The 19,594-nt window shown below is 54.3% G+C and overlaps 2 protein-coding genes across 2 annotated transcripts; one reads left to right on the top strand and one right to left on the bottom strand.

The window, feature by feature from the left end:
- Nucleotides 1-11,258: 11,258 nt before the first annotated feature.
- Nucleotides 11,259-13,332, bottom strand: DRAP1 (DR1 associated protein 1). The gene is made up of 7 exons (XM_068978469.1): nucleotides 13,203-13,332; nucleotides 12,887-12,959; nucleotides 12,685-12,778; nucleotides 12,308-12,427; nucleotides 12,094-12,187; nucleotides 11,797-11,885; nucleotides 11,259-11,457 (listed from the first exon to the last, which is right to left on the bottom strand). The coding sequence occupies exons 1-7, from the start codon at nucleotides 13,242-13,244 to the stop codon at nucleotides 11,352-11,354; spliced, it is 618 nt and encodes a 205-aa protein (XP_068834570.1). The 5' UTR covers nucleotides 13,245-13,332; the 3' UTR covers nucleotides 11,259-11,351.
- Nucleotides 13,333-13,648: 316 nt separating this feature from the next.
- C8H11orf68 (chromosome 8 C11orf68 homolog) lies at nucleotides 13,649-16,077 on the top strand. The gene is made up of 2 exons (XM_068978203.1): nucleotides 13,649-13,770; nucleotides 14,731-16,077. The coding sequence occupies exons 1-2, from the start codon at nucleotides 13,649-13,651 to the stop codon at nucleotides 15,485-15,487; spliced, it is 879 nt and encodes a 292-aa protein (XP_068834304.1). The 3' UTR covers nucleotides 15,488-16,077.
- Nucleotides 16,078-19,594: the final 3,517 nt, after the last annotated feature.

Below are 19,594 nucleotides of genomic sequence, written 5' to 3' on the forward strand. Positions count from 1 at the left end.
CAACTCGGGAATCAAACCCGTATTTCCTGCGTCTACTGCATCGCAGGTGGATTCTTTACCACTGAGCTGCCGGGGAAGACCAAATATCTCCGTAAACAACCCTAATACGACGCTCATTTAATAAGGAAACTGAGGCACAGAGAGGCTGGGCTATCTGCTCAAAGCCACAAGGCTGGTAAGCAGTGGTGCTATAACCAAAATATTTAATACATGCAAGGAGTATCAGCCCAGAGCCAAGACTCTTCCTGGGAGGACTCTAGTCCCTTGAGAATGATGGGAAGGTGGATCCCAAGTGGAGATGGGACCAGGTCAGGAATGAAATGGGCCCTTTAGAGGAGGAATGGAGCCCCCACCCCAAAACTGATCAGCTTCCCTGCTTGACTTCAGCTGTGGCTCCAGACAAAAGTGGTGGGTGGAGGCGGGGAACCCACAGAAACAAAACTCAGAGAATTTAGGGGAATAGGAAAGTGAAACCAGCCCCAGCACAGGGCAGGGTGGGAGAGAACTGTGATTGGAAACAAGAGCGGCACTCGCCCCTCCCCCGCCCCCCGCCCCTCACTCAAATGGTCAGGCTCCCCCCATATAACTTTCCTTCCAAGGAGTAAGCGTCTTTTGATTTCATGGCTGCAGTCACCATCTGCAGTGATTTTGGAGCCCAAAATAATAAAGTCTGACACTCTTTCCACTGTTTCCCCATCTAGTTCCCATGAAGTGATGGGACCAGATGCCATGATCTTCGTTTTCTGAATGTTGAGCTTTAAGCCAACTTTTTCACTCTCCTCTTTCACTTTCATCAAGAGTCTTTTTAGTTCCTCTTCACTTTCTGCCATAAGGGTGGTGTCATCTGCATATCTGAGGTTATTGATATTTCTCCCGGCAATCTTGATTCCAGCTTGTGCTTCTTCCAGTCCAGCGTTTCTCATGATGTACTCTGCATATAAGTTAAATAAGCAGGGTGACAATATACAGCCTTGACGTACTCCTTTTCCTATTTGGAACCAGTCTGTTGTTCCACGTCCAGTTCTAACTGCTGCTTCCTGACCTGCATATACGTTTCTCAAGAGGCAGGTCAGGTGGTCTGGTATTCCCGTCTCTTTCAGAATTTTCCACAGTTTATTGTGATCCACACGGTCAAAGGCTTTGGCATAGTCAATAAAGCAGAAATAGATGTTTTTCTGGAACTCTCTTGCTTTTTCCATGATCCAGCAGATGTTGGCAATTTGATCTCTGGAACCGTGAACTTCCAGATGTTCAAGGCTGGTTTTAGAAAAGGCAAAGGAACCAGGCTGTAGCCGCTCCGTAAGGTGAGCACTGAGGAAAAACACAGGATGCTGGCCCCAGATGGCTGAGATGCATAATGAAGGGAATGAGCTCAGTGGGCCCAAACTCCTGCATCTTCCCATACATAGAAAAGCCCTAAATTCCTTAACTTGATACATCTGGTTTTCTTTAATTCACAAAAATACTTTTGATGTTCAGACTACCTGCCCTTTGTTGGCTGCAAACGTCTATGTAACCTGACCTCACCCCACCCCCACTTCCTCTGAGCAGTTCTCTTGGGTCACTTGAGATGATATCTCCTCAGTTTGAAGTCCTAAAAATTCCCACCAAGTAAAACATATCTCTCAGCTTTTAGGTTGTGACTATTTTTTAAGCTGACAAACAGGTTGCTGTCATTTTGGGGCTCTGAAGAGCTCTGGTACCATAGTATTTTATGTCTCAGGGCAGAGAAGAATTCATTGAGAGCAAGTGATAGATAAAAAGTAATTTATTACCATACGTAAAATGGATACCCAACAAGAATTTGCTGTATGGCTAAGGAAACTCAAATGGGGGCTCTGTATCAACCTAGAGGGGTAGGATGGGGTGGGAGAGGGGAGGGAAGTTCAAAAGAGAGGGGATATATGTATACCTATGGCGGATTCATGTTGAGGTTTGACAGAAAACAACAAAATTCTGTAAAGCAATTGTCTTTTACTAAAAAATAAATAAATTTTTAAAAAGTGATTTATTACAATAGATGCTTGTGAAGCTTACAAGTGGACAGGCGAGGGGGTATCATGCCCTGAGAACTTACTGGGCTATGGTTTTATAACCAAAGGAAGAGTGGGGAGGAGGAGAAGAATTTGTCTTTCTTGAGTAGACATCATGCTTCCATTATCATTTCCTCCTCCACGTTGAGCAGGGAAGTTTTCCTGTCCCTACATGGTCAAGCTAAGTCCACAAAATTATTGTTTTTATGTGTGCAGAGAGCACGTCCCAGGGATCATTAACTTACTGAGCTCACCGGGCAGGATGTGGATCTCATGCGACCATTGTTTCATTGTTTGGGGGCACGTCTTGTGCTTCTAAGCCTGCTTGGTTTTGTGGTTAAACACTGCTTTCTTGAGTAATCATTAACTTACAGGGGTCTCCCACAGTTTTTCTACTTATAATACCCTAGTGGGATTAACTATTTAAACACCTACTTTGTCCCTTGACTCTGTCCCTATCACTACGTGCTAGATACTGTGCTAAGCACTCTATGTGTCATAGGAGGTGCTATGATTGTCCCCACTTTAGAGATGAGCAAACTGAAGCACAGAGAGCTTAAGTCACTGGCTCAAGGTCACAGAGTAAATGACAGAAATATATAGCATTGTTGTGCTGTCTGCGTTTTGACTTTCCATAAACACTGCTGTGTTATAGATCTGTTCTACATTTTCCTGTTTTTATGATGCGGTGAAGATTTGGTCACACTGCTACCAGCCATCAGAGAAGGCAATGGCATCCCACTCCAGTACTCTTGCCTGGAAAATCCCAGGGACGGCAGAGCCTGGTGGGCTGCCGTCTATGGGGTCGCACAGAGTCAGACACGACTGAAGCGACTTAGCAGCAGCAGATAACTTGGAGCCTCTGACTCTTTGCCACCTCTAACCACGCCTATGACATGTCTTTCTTCCTGTGAGAGGTTTTACCCAGAAGTGAAACAGCTGGAGGTCACTTAGCTGCCAAGCTGCCTTTTCAAACATGCCCCTCACTCTCACCAGAAGCACCAGACTTCCATGTACCCACCTCCCACCAGCCATCTGTTTTACCTTACTTGCCTTTTTGGAGGGGGTAGGGCTTGCAGTATCATCATTCTCCGACCAGGGATTGGCCCCAGCGTTGGGAGTGTGGACTGCCGGGGAATTTCCTTTTGACTTTCTGTTCTTGCCAATCTGATGGGTCTTGTGTGAGATCTTGTTTTCCCTTGTTGCTTTCTGATTACTGGAGTGGGTGCAGAAGTGTTAGCCCTTGTTCCATTCCTAAAAATAGCATTTGAACACACATGAGCACACAAAATAGAAAGGACATGATTTCAGAACAAAGATAGCTCAACTATAATCATGGGAGTTGAGTGTCACCCATGTCCTGCCCCTCTCCCCAGCAACATGGAGCCCCCTGAGAGAGTCCAGAGCCATCTGCCACTCTCACCAACACTCTGCCCAAGGAGAGGAGGGACCAGGCCCCTGGTGGAGTGCCTGGGTCCCAGCTGCCGTGCCCCCGCCGCAGTGCCCATAGCCCAGAAGAGTGGGAACCTGGTCCCATCCACATCCTGGAGACAAACTTACCACACCAGAGAAAGAACGGAGTGGGGGGGAACCTCATGAACCCCACACCTCTCCACACTCTGGACCCCTGCACAAGCCTGTGTACAATCTCTGTGCCAATGAACAAACTCAGGCCATTCATCTCACTTGCTGAGCCTCAGTCTTCTCCTCCGTGAAATGGGTGGTGACGGGGCCACCTTTCTGAGAGCGTGGACTCAGATAAACAAGAGCAGGATGATGAGCTACTGCCACGCATTTGGTCTCCTGGCAACCATGAGGGGCGGTATCAATAGCTCTGGGTGGGGACTTCCCTGGTGGTCCAGTGGTTAAGAATCTGCCTGCTGATGCAGGGGACACGGGTTCAGTCCCTGGTCCAGGAAGATTCCACATGCCACTGGGCAACGAAGCCCATGTGCCACAAATACTGAGCCTGTACTCTGGAGCCCAAGCTCCAACAAGAGAAGCCGCCACAAGGAGAACCCCATACACCGCAACCAGAGACTAGCCCTCACCGCTCCAAGTAGAGAAAGCCCGCGCAGCCACGAAGACCCAGGGCGGCCATGAAGAAAGCAAGAGAGGAAGGAAGAACTTAAAAAAAATCGCCCCATATGATGGACGTGGAAGGCTGGAGAGGTGAAGTGGTGAAGTCACCCGTGTCACGCAGCTCGGCGGGTCCTTCCTCCAGGCCGGGGTGGTAGGTGAGGTCACTCCCACCCCGAATCTCTACGGCCCCTCCCTTCCTCCTCAGCCCCTGGGCCTGCACATCTGGAAGCAACAAGGGCAGGTGTCTGGGAGGAGCCCACACCGCTGCCTTCTCTCCCTCCATGAAGCTTCTGGGACCCTGAGGGGCGGCCAGCGCCCGGACACCCCCTTACCTGAAGTGAGCCGAGTTTGGGGCTGGTGGCTCCTGCATTGGGTCCTTGGGTGGTGGAGGAGGAAATGAGAGCCAGCGGCGGCGAGACCACAGGGAACCTGATAGAATCAAGTCTCAATCCCTGCCTTTGCTCTCACAGTTCCCTCTGCCCTCTCCCCGCAGGTAGCTTGTGGCTTGTACACTCCTCGCTTAGTAGGGTTTTTTACTGAAATCTCACCTTATCAGTCTCCCCTGAGCACTGCATAGAGTGACTGGGCCAGCATCCTGCCCGGGACTCCCCACTTCTTCATTACACTTTCCTTTCCCAGCACATGTATCACCATTTGACACACTGTTTATCTTCTTTATTGTCTGCCTCCTCCCATCAGAAATAAATTCCAGCAAACACTTTGTTCATATAATCACCACTACCTAGAATAGCAGCTGGCATGCAACAGGTTCTCGATAGACGTGCGTGTGTGTGTTAGCCGTTCAGTCATGTCTGACTCTTTGCGATCCCGTGGACTGTGCCCACCCGGCTCCTCTGTCCGTGGGATTCTCCAGGCAAGAATACTAGAGTGGGTTGCCATTCCCTTCTCCAGGGGATCTTCCTGCCCCAGGGATCGAACCCGGATCTCCCACATTGCTGGCAGATTCTTTATTGTCTGAGCCACCAGGGAAACCCCCAATAGATACATACATAAAATTTTTCAGCAGGTATCATAAAGGTGTGTGTATTTCAAGTGGGCAGCTTGATCCATTGTTATAAATAACCACCACCAGTTCAAGCTATAGAAAATTTCCAGAAGGTTCCTGTGTGCCCCCCATCAGTCCCCACACCAAGGTACTTACACTGACTTCCATCACCATCGGTTAGTTTCACCTGTCCCTGAACTTTATTTAAATGAACTGTTGCAATTTGTTTGTTTGGTTTCTTTTGCCAACATAACATCTTCAAGATTGATGTTGTGTGTCACGGTGGTTTGCTCTTTTGTGTTGCTGCTCTGTTAAACAATATTCTATCATTTCTTTACTCGTGCTCTTGTTCAAGTTGTTTCCAGCTGGGATACAGACATTCTCGTGTGTGTCTGTTAGTGGATGTGTGCCCAGGGGTAGCGTTGCCGTGTCACACAGAAGTGCATGTTCATGGACTCCACGAGGATCTGCCAAACCGTTTTCTAAGGTGGTTTCACCAACTGCCTTTCCCCTCAGTAGTGTGAATTCTGGTGTCACCACTTCCAACCCTAGCATTGGTGATATCAGACTTTATTTATTTAATAAAGGAGCTATTCATTTACTATTATTATTTTTGGCCACGTGACACAGCTTGTGGGATCTTAGCTCCTCAACTCGGGATTGAACCCAGGCCCTCAACAGTGAGGAAGCTTTAACAGCTACCCAGGGAGCTCAATTCAATTCCTGGGTCGGGAAGATTCCCTGGAGAAGGGATTGGCTTCCCTGGTGGCTCAGATGGTAAAAGAATCTGCCTGCAAAGCAGGAGACCTGACTTCAATCCCTGGGTTGGGAAGATCCCCTGGAGGAGGGCATAGCAACCCACTCCAGTATTCTTGCCTGGAGAATCCCCATGGACAGAGGGGCCTGGCAGACTACAGCCCATGGGGTTGCAAAGAGTTGGACATGACTGAGCAACTAAGCAGGTGGCTCAGTGGTAAAGAATCCACCTGCCAGTGCAGGAGACATGGGTTTGATCCCTGGTTCAAGAAGACTCCCTGGAGTAGGAAATGGCAACCCAGTCCAGTATTCTTGCCTGGAAAATCCCATGGACAGAGGAGCCTGATGGCCTATAGTTCATGGGGCTGCAAAGTCAGACAGGACTGCGCACACATGCGCCTCGGCAGTGATTATGGAACCCTAACCACTGGACCACCAGGGAATTCCTGATATAAGACTTTAGTTTCAGGCTTCTGATGGATGACTGTGGAACCTCATTTCCTTGCTGGATGATGATGCTGGGTGCTCAATAAATGTTTGCTGAATGGATCCCCAAATGGGCTGTGGAGCGAGGGAGTGGCAGGAAGAGGTGGACCCACACTCCTCACCTGAGGATCACAGTCCTGGCTGCCATGCTGGCCCCAGAAGCTGCTCCTCTGTTCACATTCTGATCACGCTTATACCTGGGGCACAGTCAACGCCGGGCTAAGGCATTCAGGCTCAAGGCTCTCCAGTGGATAAAGAATGAAAATCATCTGGTTCCCAAAAAGAGCTCTGCAGATGGGGTGCTGACAGGTGCCCCCTCCCCATGCCCACTGATACACAGAGCAGGGCAGAGCCATCTTTTCCCCACTCCCAGGAGATACCCAGAGGCCAGGCCCAGCCAGGAGCACTGTCTCCCTGGGCCCCTGCCCTCTGACTGAGAAGGGTGCACTCCTAACACTTGTTGAAAGCTGGGTCAGACCCTTCTCAAAGGTGTGTGAGGTCCTGTGGCTGAAACTGGCTCGTCACCCAGGTTGACTCAACCACCTTTCCCAGCATCCCTCAGGTGGGACACTGTGACAGGTCCAGTGGAGAGACAAACGGAGGCAGTGGGGCCACTGCCTCTCCTGGCCGAGGAAGACTTCTCTGGCCTCTGAGATTTCTCTTTCCACAGTGACCTTGTATTTTTGTTTAGTTATTTATTCATTCGGCCACGCCATACGACACACCAGGCCTTAGTTCTCCAACCAGCGATCAAACCTACGCCCCCTGCAATGGAAGTGCAGAGTCAACCACTGAACAGCTAGGGAAGTCCCTCTACAGCGATTTTGAAAGCCATGAACTGAGGATGGTGGGGCCACAACATGCAAGGAGTTTGAGCCCAGAAATCCCTCTTAAAGAAGCACAGCCCACTGATCAGATAGATCTCATTATGAACCTTATGTGCCCAAGAAATAAACTTGCATTTTATTTGAACCTATACATTTTGAGTTTCTTACATTAGTCCTTCACCCTGGGGCTTCCCTTGTAGCTCAGTCAGTAAAGAGTCTGCTTGCAATGCAGGAGACTCGGGTTCGATTCCTGGGTCAGGAAGATCCCCTGGAGAAGGAAATGACAACCTACTCTAGTATTCTTGCCTGGAGAATCCTTCACCCTAATTAACAGGTACAACTAGTACATATTTTTATTGTTGTTCATTTGCCAAGTCATGTCTGACTCTTCGTGACCCCATGGACTGCAGCACACCAGGACTCCCTGTCCATCACCATCTCCTAGAGTTTGCCCAAGTTCACATCCATTGAATCTGTGATGCCAATTCAACTATCTCATCCTGTCGCCCTCTTCTCCTTCTGCCTTCAATCTTTCCCTGCTTCAGGGTCTTTTCCAATGAGTTGACTCTTCCCATCAGGTGGCCAAAGCATTGGGAGCTTCAGCTTCAGCATGAGTCCTTCCAAAGATTATTCAGGGTTGACTTCCTTTAAGATTGACTGGCTTGATCTCCACGCTTTCCAATGGACTCTCAAAAATCTTCTCCAGCACCACAGTTCAAAAGCATCAATTCTTTGGTGCTCTGCCTTCTTTATCGTCCAGCTCTCACATTCATACATGACTACTAGAAAGATCATAGCCTTTACTATATGGACTGTTGTCAGTTAAGTGATGTCTCAGCTTTTTAACTCATTGTCCAGGTTTGTCACAGCTTTCCTGCCAAGAAGCCATCGTCTTCTAATTTCATGGCTACAGTCACCATCCGCAGTGATTTTAGAGCTCAAGATGAAATCTGTCACAGTTTCCACCTTTTCTCCTATTTGCCATGACATGATGGGACTGTATGCAAATGCCATGATCTTAGTTTTTTAATATTGAGTATTAAGCTGGCTTTTCACTCTCTTCCTTCACCCTCATCAAGAGGCCCCTTAGTTTCTCTTCTAGAATATATAGTTCAGCATATATAACTAACATAGGTAATAACTAGGCCCTGTTATACAAGTGAGAGAACTGAGACAGAGAAGTTGAGAACTTGTTCAAGGTTAATAAGCTAAGAAGCTAGGATCTGAATCCGGGCCTTACAGGGTTCTGCCAAGTCTGAGCCTGAAAACACAGAAGCCCAGGCAAGCAGCTCCTGGGGGCCTCATTCCCACCTGCACCTCCCTGGGGAACGGAGGCTGCCCCCTGCAGCCTGGCCTCCTTGCCGTCCCCCAACCATCATCAATACCCTCGGTACAGAATCTCATCTTGTGAACAGATCCCAGCAACGGGCTTCTGGGGTTTATTCCTCTCCTGCCTCCACTCCTTGAACAGCTTGGCAGGCCTTCAACTCCATGGATCCCAGCTGCCCACCCTCTCTGGGACTGGGTCCAACCTGCAGCTGGAGAAAACCATTTGCTCCCTCTCTGAGGCTGATGGGAACCACCTCCCATTCAGGGTCCTTGCCAGCCAGAGCTCTCTGTGACAAGTGACAGCAACCTAACTGGCTTCAAGGAGGAAAATTGTTTTTAATGGCTCACGTGACTAAGAAGTCCAGGGTGTACAGGCATCAGGGTCAAGGTGCTCTGAGGTCGCCTGGAGGCTCGCCTGGAGTCTCCACCTCTGAGCCTCCTGGTGCCGCCATGCTGGCTTTGTGCTCAGTCGGGATCACCCCCTGGGGTGGCAAGTGGCCTCTGGCCGCCACCAGCCTCCACTCCGCCAGCCCTGCTCCCCCAGTGTGGCCACGGCCATCCTCACCGTGACTTCCGAGAGGGCTTCCGGCTGCCACCCAGCGCCGTGGGGAAGCCAGTGATCTTGTCAGAACCCTTTCCCATGAGTCCCACTCGAAGTCCCAGGGCTCAGGTGTTTTGCCCACCCAAGTCTCGACCCCGCCTGCGGGCCTGTTTGGTTGACCAGGCTGGCGGTTCCCATGCCTCAATCCCACCCCTCAAAATGAGGTCAGCTGCACATACCACAGGCTGAGTAGAAATGCTTCCCCTCAAGAAAGTGAAAGTCGCTCAGTCGTGTCCAACTCTTTGCGACCCCATAGACTACACAGTCCATGGAATTCTCCAGACCAGAATACTGGAGTGGGTAGCCTTTCCCTTCTCCAGGGGATCTTTCCAACGCAGGGATCAAACCCAGGTCTCTCGCACTGCAGGCAGATTCTTTACCAGCTGAGCCACAAGGGAAGCCCCCCCTAAAGAAATTGGCTTTCTTTTCTAACACCTGGAGCGGGAACAGATGAGCAGCAGACGGGACCACGTGTCCCCAGGCTCCAGCTGCTCTGGGCCCATCCAGGCTGTCCCCCTGCCTCTGACTTCATAAAGAAGTCACACACTACCAGATAAAAATTGAATATCTCAACATCCCACCAAAAACCTACTCACCTTTCCCCCTCTTGGGCTGGGGTTGGCCTCAGGCAACCCCACCTCACTCCATTAGTCATCTTCTCCCATCCCTTCAGCCACTTCAGCCTGCACTTCTGCCATCTTAAAAAACAAACAAAACAAACCAAAACAAAACCAAGGCTTCCCTGGTGGCTCAGTGGTAAAGAATTTGCCTGCCAATCCAGGAGACATGGGTTCTATCCCTGGTCTGGGAAGATTCGACATGCCATGGCACAGCTAAGCCCGTGTGCCACAACTGCTGAGCCTGAGCTCAAGGGCCTGGGAGCCACAACTACGGAAGCCCGCGTGTCCTCGAGCCCATGATCTGCAACAATAGAAGCCTCCGCAATGAGAAGCCTGGGCGCTGCAGCCCAAGCAGCAGTGAGGACCCAGCACAGCCCAAAATAAATAAATTAATAAAACTTTAAAAAACAAAAGCTGTTCCTCTGTCCTTATTCTGAGCCCCTGTCCTCTCCCATCTCCACTGCATGGTTCTGAGTGCTGCTTCCATTCACCTCTGAGTCTCTCACCTCCAGCTCTCCTGTCTCGTCAACCACCAATTCACCAAGGCGTTTGACAGCTGGCCTCTCCTCCTCCCAGACGCCCCTGGGTGGGCACCACAGAAGCTCCCAGGGGCCCTCGGGCTGGCTGCTCTTCAGTCCCCTTTGGTGGGCCACCCTAGCCCTCTCCTCTCCCTGACTCTCAAGGTTCACACACCTGTCTTTAGCCCACTAGCTCCAAGTGCCCACCCCATGCCTCTCCTCAGTGGCCTCACAGGCACCCCAAACTCATCACAGCCAAACTTGAGGTCTTACTAAGATCCCTATTGATCTTGAGATCCCTCTTCTATGTTCCCATGTCCCTACCCAAAGAAACCCCAAAGTCCTTGAAGATCCCCTCCCTCCTAGTCATCAGCACTCGAGTCTATTGCTAACCCAGGCCTCCAGGCTGCCCGCAGCACTCCACACCTCCCGCCCGCCTCACCAAGCCGCTTCTCCTGGAAGACACACGTCTGCCTCGTGCGCATAGCTCCAGGGTCTGCTCAGAGTCACTGCCTGCTCACCAGCCAGCCTTCATGGGGCCCCCACCACACCACCTACCTCTGCCCCCACTGCCCCTCCTCATGTCCTTTAAGGCAAGTGGCCCAAGCTCTAGTTTCCCAGACTCATTTCTGTTACCTGTCCCTTTGCAGCAACCCAGAGTGAACAGAATGGTCGACATCAGAGAGCCAAGAAGTCATTCAGAGCAGAGGAACCTACCCAGGGACACACAGCACCATGAGACAGGCTGTCCCCCAGCATGACCGGCACCAGCTGGCTCAGACCCTCTGCCGCTCTGACCGGCCTTCCTTCCATTGGCACCCCTGGCCCTGCGCTGGCAGAACTGTGGCCTCCAGCCCCCCCTCTTCAGTCAGCTGCTGCCCAGCCCCCTGGGGCTCTGGGTCCCAGCTCAGCATCAGGAAGGAGGTGGAAGGAGAGAAGGAGGCCACAAACCCTGGACAAAAACCGGGACAGACGTGAGTGTTCCCTTTTATTATTATTTTATTAATAAATTTAAGAACAGCTCTATGGTCTCTCTTCCCCCCAGAGCAACTAAAACAAACTAAAGGGGGTGTGGCCTGGGGGGCAGAGGGCGCTAGGAGTCATAATCCTCTTCTTCCTCTGCATCAGGTGCTGAGGGGCCCGGGGGTGCTGGGGGCAGAGGCAGGGTCGAGGTGAAGGGCATGAAGGGTGTCGGGGGGCTGCAGGGGAGAAAGCAGTAAAGAAAGATCAGGCCACTCTCTGGTGCCCATCCCCGCCCACTCAGCCCCACCTGGGCATCCCCAGAGCCCACTACCCTCTGTACCAACAGGGAGCAAGCCCAGAGAAGGGAAGGACCCAGGGCAGGTCACACAGCCCCACCTAGCAGAAGGGTACCTTCTGAGAGCACAGTCCCCAGCCTTGAAGTCCTTCTTAGTTCCTCCCCTTCCATCCCCCCAGTCTGCCATGACCAACAGAACCAAGTGGCTAGGGAGGCCAGGAGGGAGGCCAGAGTCAGTCTTGGGGTCAGTGGGCCCCCTTGGTGCCACTGAACTGCTTACCTCTGAAAGTGGGCAGGGGGGTGGCTGGCCTGGGGTGGGACCTGTGGTGTCTCCTCTTCTCCGTCACTGTCTATATCCTCAGACTCATCCTGAGAACAAGGCAGGACTTAGAGACTAGAAGGGCATGGCCCCATCACTGGAAAGCAGGGACAGGAGGCTGACCTCACTAACCCCAATTTACAAAGAAACCAATACAAAGGTCACAGGTGAGGGACCAGGCCCCCAGCCAGCTCGTCCTGGCCTGGTATAGGGCTGCCCTGTCCACCCTATGGGCCAGAAGCCTAGGGCCTCACTCACCTCCTGCTCTGAGTCCGTCCCTGACAGCTTCTTGTCCTTGCCTTTGCTTCCCATCCCACCGTTCTTCCGGCCACTGCTGCCTGGCTTCCGGCCCCTTCGGGAAAGTACAGTACATCTGCCCACAGGTCTCCCCACTCCTTCACCACTCCCCAGCCATCCCCAAGCCCAGGGGCCTTGGCCTTCCCCACCTGGACACTGGTCCCTGGCTCCCTACCTGCGGGGACCCTTGTCCCCATCCATGTGGTTGTCTTCTCCATCCCCCTGCATGTCAGGCACAGATGCCACCAGGTCCTTCAAGAAGTCAAACTGCTGCTCCAGCTCAATGCACTGCTTCCTGGAAGAAGTAGGAAGGGGATGGCACTCGGATGGGCCCTCAGCAAGGGACAGTACGGACTCTGTGGATGTCAGGGGAATGGAACCTGGAAAATTTCCACCCCAACCCTCCCCCTTGGCCAGAACATCCTAATCCTCCTCCTCAAATCCACAGATCTCACAGCAGCCTACCAATTCCTTATCAGGGCACAGCCTCCCCCAGGCGTGTGAACTGGAGGAAGACCCCCAACTGGGCCCTCTAGGATCAGAGCCACTCACAGGTGGGATGTAGTCATGGTTTTGGCGTTTCGGGACTGGGTAACTTGGCATGCTTTCTTCAACAGAGACTCCAAGAAAAGCTCGAGCGCCCGAGCTGAGGAGGGTCAAGGAGAACGCAGGGTGGTGGCCCAGTCCACAAAAAGCGACCCCGGGGCTGCCGGGCTCCCCCACTCCCCCATCCCAACAGCTCCCGACAGGATACAGATGATGACAGGCACGGCCGCCGCCACCTTCCCAATCTCTTCATCCGTCTGCATGATCTTCTTGATTCGTGCCTGGGGAGGGGGCAGACAGCTCGGACTCCGTCGCCTCCGTCCCAGAAAGGGTGCTTAAGCCGGGCAGAGAGAGGGAGCATCCCGGGAGAAAGGGGGCGGGGGGCACCCACGCTGGAAGGGCACGGAAGGGGGCGGGGCGTACGGGGCCCCGAACACGGCGATGCGCCCGCCTCCCTAGTCCGGCCTGGGCCGGAGCCTCCCGAGAGCCCGGCCCGTTCCTCTGGGGCCCGCTCACGTGCTCACCGGCGGGAACCGCGCGTTGTACTTCTTCTTCTTGCTCGGCATCTCGGGGCCTCTCCCGCCGCGCCGGACCCAGCGCCGCCGCCCGCAGCCTCCCGGCCCCCGGGCCTGCTCGTAGCCCGTCCGCCGCGGTTCCCCCGGGTCCTGGTGCCGCCGGCTCCGCCCCCTACGCTCCCTACAGGGTCCTAGCTCCGCCGGTCAGGACGCCGCCGGCAGGGCCCGAGCGCCCTCCCCCTTAGAGCCTCCTGGGCTTTGCGCGTCCGTCCGGGGCGGAACCGCCACTCCCGCCCGCCCCCAAGACCTGAAGAGCGAACGTTAGCTCCGCCCCCCAAGGGCCCGCCCCTCCTCGCCTTCCCTGATGGCCCCGCCCCTGTGGCCCCGCCCCTTCCCGGCCCCGCCCTGTGCTGCGTTTGTCTATAAAGTTCTTGTTGAGGCGCCGGGGTAGTAAGATGGCGGCGGCGGCGGCAGCCGTGGCGGGGGCGGGGCGCGGCGGTGGCAGCGGCGCAGAGCCCCGGCAGCAACGGAGCCGGGCCCGCGGCTGGCCCGGCGCCGAGCGCAGCGAAGGCCGGAGGTGACGCTGGGGTTGGCGGGAGGGGGCAGGACGGGGGCGCAGCTCGGGCCGTGGGCACTAATGGCGGCGGGCGCGGCGGGGCGGGAGGCAGGCTCTCCTGCAGCCTCTATCCAGCCGGGGTTCGAGTCCAGGCACCGCCCCGTTGGTCTCGGATCGGACACTGCCCGTTTCTCGCCTCAGTGCCCTCGTCTTTAAGTAGGTTGGATAACGCTCGCCCGGAGGCCTGGCCCCATGGGCCCTGCCTCGGTGCGGCGAGGACGTGTGCTTTGCCTCCCTCCATTAAATCCCAGCGCCCGGGAGAGCGGCCAGGCTCTGGCAGGGCCAGGAGGCGTAGCTCGGCCGGCGGTTCCCACATTTGAATTGCCGTTTCGGCCCTGTCACTCACTGAAGGTGTGACCTGCAGTGAGCCCCTTCTCTCTGAGCTTCGGTTTCCTCGTTTGTAGGTCAAGGAGAGCAGTAATAACACTAACTACATTTATATAGCTTTTGTTCCATCTCAGGTGGTTAATTCTGCACAACTGCTTGAGGCAGTAACAAGTTGTTATCCATTGTGGAGACGCGGCAGCCGAGGCCCAGGCCCACACTGTTCAGTTCAGTGCCTGGCACCCCCTGGCTGCTGCTGCTGCTGCTGCTGCTGCTAAGTCGCTTCAGTCGTGTCCGACTCTGTGCGACCCCATAGACGGCAGCCCAACAGGCTCCCCCGTCCCTGGGATTCTCCAGGCAAGAACACTGGAGTGGGTTGCCATTTCCTTCTCCAATGCATGAAAGTGAAAGTGAAGTCGCTCAGTCGTGTCCGACTCTTAGTGACCCGTGGACTGTAGCCTACCAGGCTCCTCCATCCATGGGATTCTCCAGGCAAGAGTACTGGAGTGGGGTGCCATCGCCTTCTCCCTGGCACCCCCTAGGACTCAGCAAGTTGAGTCTGTCCTGGCCCTGCCCTGATTCGGTTCCCTCCCGCAGGATGGAACCAGGTGAGGAGCTGGAGGAAGAGGACTCTCCAGGTGGTCGTGAAGATGGCTTCACTGCTGAGCACCTGGCTGCAGAGGCCATGGCAGCCGACATGGACCCCTGGCTGGTGTTTGATGCCCGCGTGACACCTGCCACAGAGCTGGATGCCTGGTTGGCCAAGTACCCGCCGTCCCAAGTTACCCGCTATGGGGACCCTGGCTCGCCCAACTCTGAGCCCGTGGGCTGGATTGCAGCATACGGGCAGGGCTACATCCCCAACTCGGGTGATGTGCAGGGCCTACAGGCTGCCTGGGAAGCTCTGCAGACCAGCGGGCGGCCCATAACGCCTGGTACCCTGCGCCAGCTGGCCATCACCCACCAAGTGCTCTCTGGCAAATGGCTGATACACCTGGCACCTGGCTTCAAGCTGGACCACGCCTGGGCTGGCATTGCTCGGGCCGTGGTTGAGGGCCGGCTGCAGGTGGCCAAGGTGAGCCCACGGGCCAAGGAGGGGGGGCGGCAGGTCATCTGCGTTTATACGGACGACTTCACGGACCGCTTGGGTGTTCTGGAGGCAGATGCAGCCATCCGTGCGGCAGGCGTGAAGTGTCTGCTTACCTACAAGCCTGACGTCTACACCTACCTGGGCATCTACCGGGCCAACCGCTGGCACCTCTGCCCCACTCTCTATGAGAGCCGTTTCCAGCTGGGGGGCAGTGCCCGTGGCTCCCGTGTGCTGGACCGTGCCAACAATGTGGAACTGACCTAATAGGGCCGAATGAGGGAGACGGCCGTTGCCCCCACTACTGGGGCTGGAGCCTCCGCCTGTCTTCCCCCTCCTTGTCCCATGGAGGTTGAGCCCCTCCAGCTCTGAGGACTGGGTCACTCGGGAACTGCCTGCATCTTCGATCCCTTTGAACTTCTGTCCTGTGTTTGGGCTGGCTCCAGTCCCTGCTGGCTGGAGGCAATGGCTCCCTGAGGGCCGGACCCTCAGCCTCTCTTTGCTGCTGCCTCCCCTCGGTCATCCAGAACCACAGGCGGGGTGCAGACGCCAGCAGGAGAACCTTCCTTGGCCACCCTCATCCCTGGCTGCACCTCCCCCTCCTCCTGCATCCCCCTTTTCTCTTCCTCTTTCACAAGAGAGAAAACTAGTGCTTCCAGCCCCTCTCCTCGGGGCCTTCACAGTGCAGGGGGCAGAGGTCCTGCGGGCCTGAGCATGCCATTTTGTTGGCGGAGAGTGGGTAATTGTTCCCACTCCGCCCCCAGCACAGAAAGGGGATGCCAGGGCCAAGGACACAGGGCCTGTCCCTGCCACCTCACAGCCGACACCACCTTCTTCCTTTCTTTGGCTCCCTTGTCACATGCGTACTCCTGGCATTTCAATAAACCCAGCCTGGGTCTGTGTCTTGAGTGTTTTTTACAATACTGTGTTGGTGGTTACCTGCATTGGTTGGCGGAGAGAGGCAGGGCCAGGAGAGACTGCCCCCCTCTGTCCTGATTGCCCTCAACGGCCAAGCTGGGAATGTCTCTGAGAGCCTCTTCAAAGTCAGTCCTATCTCACCTCCATCCCAAGAATCACAATCAGTTGTTCAGTGATTTCCCATAAATTCAAGGACTTGGCCCAGTAAAGTCTGAGGGACTACTGCTAGCCCACAGGGTGTGTTCATGCCAGTTAGAGAAAGGTACCTCCTTGGTTTTGCCCTGCTTCTCCACCAGGGCACACGGTCCAGTGAGTAGAGGGTGGGTTGGGTTTTGACCCACTTGGCTGAAATATCCTTGTGCAGTGAACCTTTCCCATTAGAAAAAGGTACCTCGGTCCTGCCCTGCTTTTCCACCAGGACACACGGTCCGGTGAGTAGGGGTTGAATTGGGTTTCTATCTGCTTGGCTGAAATATCCTTGTGCAGTACTCAATCTTAAAAAGCCTTCTAAGCCTTCCCATTTATACTCACCTCCTACCACCCAGACCATCAGAGGCCACCAGTTTGCAAGGCACTTCCATGTAGACTATTTAATTCTCACAACCCATCAGAAGATTTTGACTCAATTTATAGTCAAGAAAATAGAGACCAAGGGGAAGAGAGTTACCTGAGTCATGGGCAGAGAGAGTTAAAAGACTTTTGCCCTAGGAACTTTTCTGGTGGTCCAGTGGTTAAGACTCCACCCTTCAATACAGGAGACATGGGTTCAATCCTTAGTTGGGAAACTTAAGATCCAGTGTGCCATGGGGCACCGCGACTAGAGAACCCACGTGGTACATCTAAGATCCAGCCAACACAACTAAAAATAAGTAAATATTTTTTAAAAAGTCACCCTAGGCCTCACCAGGCTGATGGGGGTCTCCAGCCTCACCTACAGTGAGCTCTTTACAACGCAGCTGGCACGTTCACTCACACTGATCTTCCTGGGCCATGCCCTCTGCTGAGGCTGCAACAGCTTCTGGAAGCTTGGCTCCGCACCCCTGGCCACAGCCCTGGTCCTGGCCTTGGCCTTGGTTGGAGGCCAGGGCGTCTGGCAGGGAGCCCCTAGGGATACGGCTCTCGTGCTGGAACTGACTCAGCCTCCAGCAGCCTCATCGAATTGGAATTTGGAGCAGGGGAGCGGAGATGCCACCAGGCTGACTGGGTGGAAGTAGGTGAGTCATGCTGGCTCGGCCCCCTTCCCAGCTTCCTCCGCCCTGAGCTGAGTCCCCCTCGGCCCAACCCTGGGAAGTCCCCAGCGCTGAGTGGTCTCCAGGTCGGAGCCCCATGCCCTGCCTCCCTCAGACAATTAGTGTCTTGCACTTGCCCAAACTGAGCCAAGGCGTGGGGGGCTCCTGACTAGGCCTTTGTGGGTCCCACGAAGATGCCCAGGTGATACCAATATCACCTGGTTCTTCTTCCACAATTAAGCATTTCACACACTTAGTCCCTGTGCTCCCTCACGGCCCCGCTTTAGCCCTTTCCGCACTCTTTCCCCCAAACCATTGCCACTTGCCCCATTCTCCCCTCTACCCCAATGCCAGCTGTCCTGCAGAGCAGCCTCTGTCCAATGTCTGTCCGCTCCCCAAAGCCCATCTGTGACCCCCCCACAGCCTATGACTTGAGTCCACTCTTGCCCCCGTTATAACCTAGCTGCCCGCCCCCAGCTTCCCTCAGTCTCCCCTTTCTGCCCATGCTCGCCATGCTGGAGCCAACTGGCTGTCTCTTCACCCCCTGGCACACGGTGCTGGGCTTCAGGCTCTTCCTTCTGCTTGAACAACCTGCTTTGCACCAAGGATCGAATGGTTCCTTATGTAATCACTGTCTGTCTCTCTCTAGCCCCCCAGACTCTGTGCTCCGTGAAGGCAGGAACAATGCCTAAATCAGCCCTGTCCCCAGAGAGTCTTGCGCAGTGTGTGGCCAGAGCAACCTTTTCATATATTATTGAATGAATGAACGACTCAAACCCATCCCCTACCGGTACCTCCAGCCTCACCTCCTCCACTCTGTGCTTGACGACTCCTTGCTCCAGAATCGGGAGTTGCCGGCGCCTGTGGTTCTCTTGCTCACACGCTGGCTTTCCCCGCTTTGGTGCCCTTTTCTCAGGCTGTTGCCTCTGCCTGGTAGGCCTGACCCTCGCCTGCCTCCCTGGCTGACCCCAGATCTCAGAGGCAGATCTCGTCCTCTCAGAGTCTCCCCTCCCTCATCCACCTGCTCCCCAGTTTCCCGTAATGCTCACTCACCTGTGGCTCTCATCTGGGCATCTGAAGCCCCTCAAGGACAGTGGCTGCACTTTATCCCCAGGGTGTCCCCACCTGTCGCCAGGTGTCCTAGCTAAGTGCCCAAGAAAACTGAATAAATGAGTGACTGACTGAAAGTCACTCTCTGTGTGTGGGCCTCAAATTCCTCATTCTGTTCATAACAAGAGCCAGGCACTGTGCTAAGTATGTCCCTATGTTTCTCATCCAAGCCTTGCTCAGCTCTGTAAAAACAGATCCAGAGAGGTTCACTAATTGGTTCAAGGCTACAAAGTTCAGTATGTGAATCCAGGTCATCCAACTCCAGGCTTCCCAGGTGGTGCTAGTGGTAAAGAATCTACCTGACAATGAAGGAGACACAAGAGACACAGGTTCTATCCCTGGGTCAGGAAGATCCCCTGGAGTAGGAAATGGCACCCCACTCTATATTCTTGCCTGGAAAATTCCATGGGCAGAAGAGCCTGGTGGGCTACAATCTTGGGGCCACAAAGAGTAGGACGCAACAGAGCACACATCCAACGCCAGAGTGCCCAATGCATTGCTGAGCCCCTACTATACGAAAGTGCTGTTGGGGAGAAGGGATGCACTGCAAAGATAAACAAGACCCAGGAAGGACTTAGAATCTGATGTGTAAAGCACATAGGTTTGGTCCTCTGAACCACCTGAGAGAGGCTGGGACAAGACTAAGATTCCCATTTTACTGATGGAGAAACTGAGGCCCAGGGAGTATAGTGACCAAGCCTACTGAGCAGCAAGGATCTAGCTGCCTACAGTGGGGACTGCTCCTCTGCCAGGAGCAGTGGCAGCAGCTCCCCTGAGTGGGACCCGCTGCTCAGGCTGGCAGGGGCTTCCTCTACGGGACTCAGGAAGCAGCCCAGACCCGGGGCAGGTTAGGCTGGGTAAACTTGGACAGGCCCTGTGCTCTGCTCCCTTTTATGAAACCACAGAAGGACGACTGAGCCAGGAAAAGGATGACATCCCCACTCCACCTACTCCCAGTCCCACCACGGCGAACCCCCAGCCCTGGAGAGAGGGTTCCTGAGGGACTGGGCTGTGAGTGAGGGGGCCCTGTCGACCCCTGATTCCAGCTGGGGCTAAGGGCTGAACCTGGGAGGACAGGAAACAGCTGAGTCGGGAGAAAGCTTCAGCCAGAGCTTTG

This window comes from Capricornis sumatraensis, chromosome 8, assembly GCF_032405125.1.
Source record: "Capricornis sumatraensis isolate serow.1 chromosome 8, serow.2, whole genome shotgun sequence".
In the NCBI taxonomy this organism is placed as follows: Eukaryota; Metazoa; Chordata; class Mammalia; order Artiodactyla; family Bovidae; genus Capricornis; species Capricornis sumatraensis.

Excerpts from the sequence above, each read along its gene's own strand:
- DRAP1 (XM_068978469.1), bottom strand. The coding sequence starts at position 13,244 with ATGCCGAGCAAGAAGAAGAAGTACAACGCGCGGTTCCCGCCG. Across the intron at positions 12,960-13,202 it reads ACAACGCGCGGTTCCCGCCG|GCACGAATCAAGAAGATCAT; the intron begins GTGAGCACGTGA and ends CCCCCTCCCCAG. Across the intron at positions 11,886-12,093 it reads GGACGGACTCAGAGCAGGAG|GATGAGTCTGAGGATATAGA; the intron begins GTGAGTGAGGCC and ends CCTTGTTCTCAG.
- C8H11orf68 (XM_068978203.1), top strand. The coding sequence starts at position 13,649 with ATGGCGGCGGCGGCGGCAGCCGTGGCGGGGGCGGGGCGCGGCGGTGGC. Across the intron at positions 13,771-14,730 it reads GAGCGCAGCGAAGGCCGGAG|GATGGAACCAGGTGAGGAGC; the intron begins GTGACGCTGGGG and ends TCCCTCCCGCAG.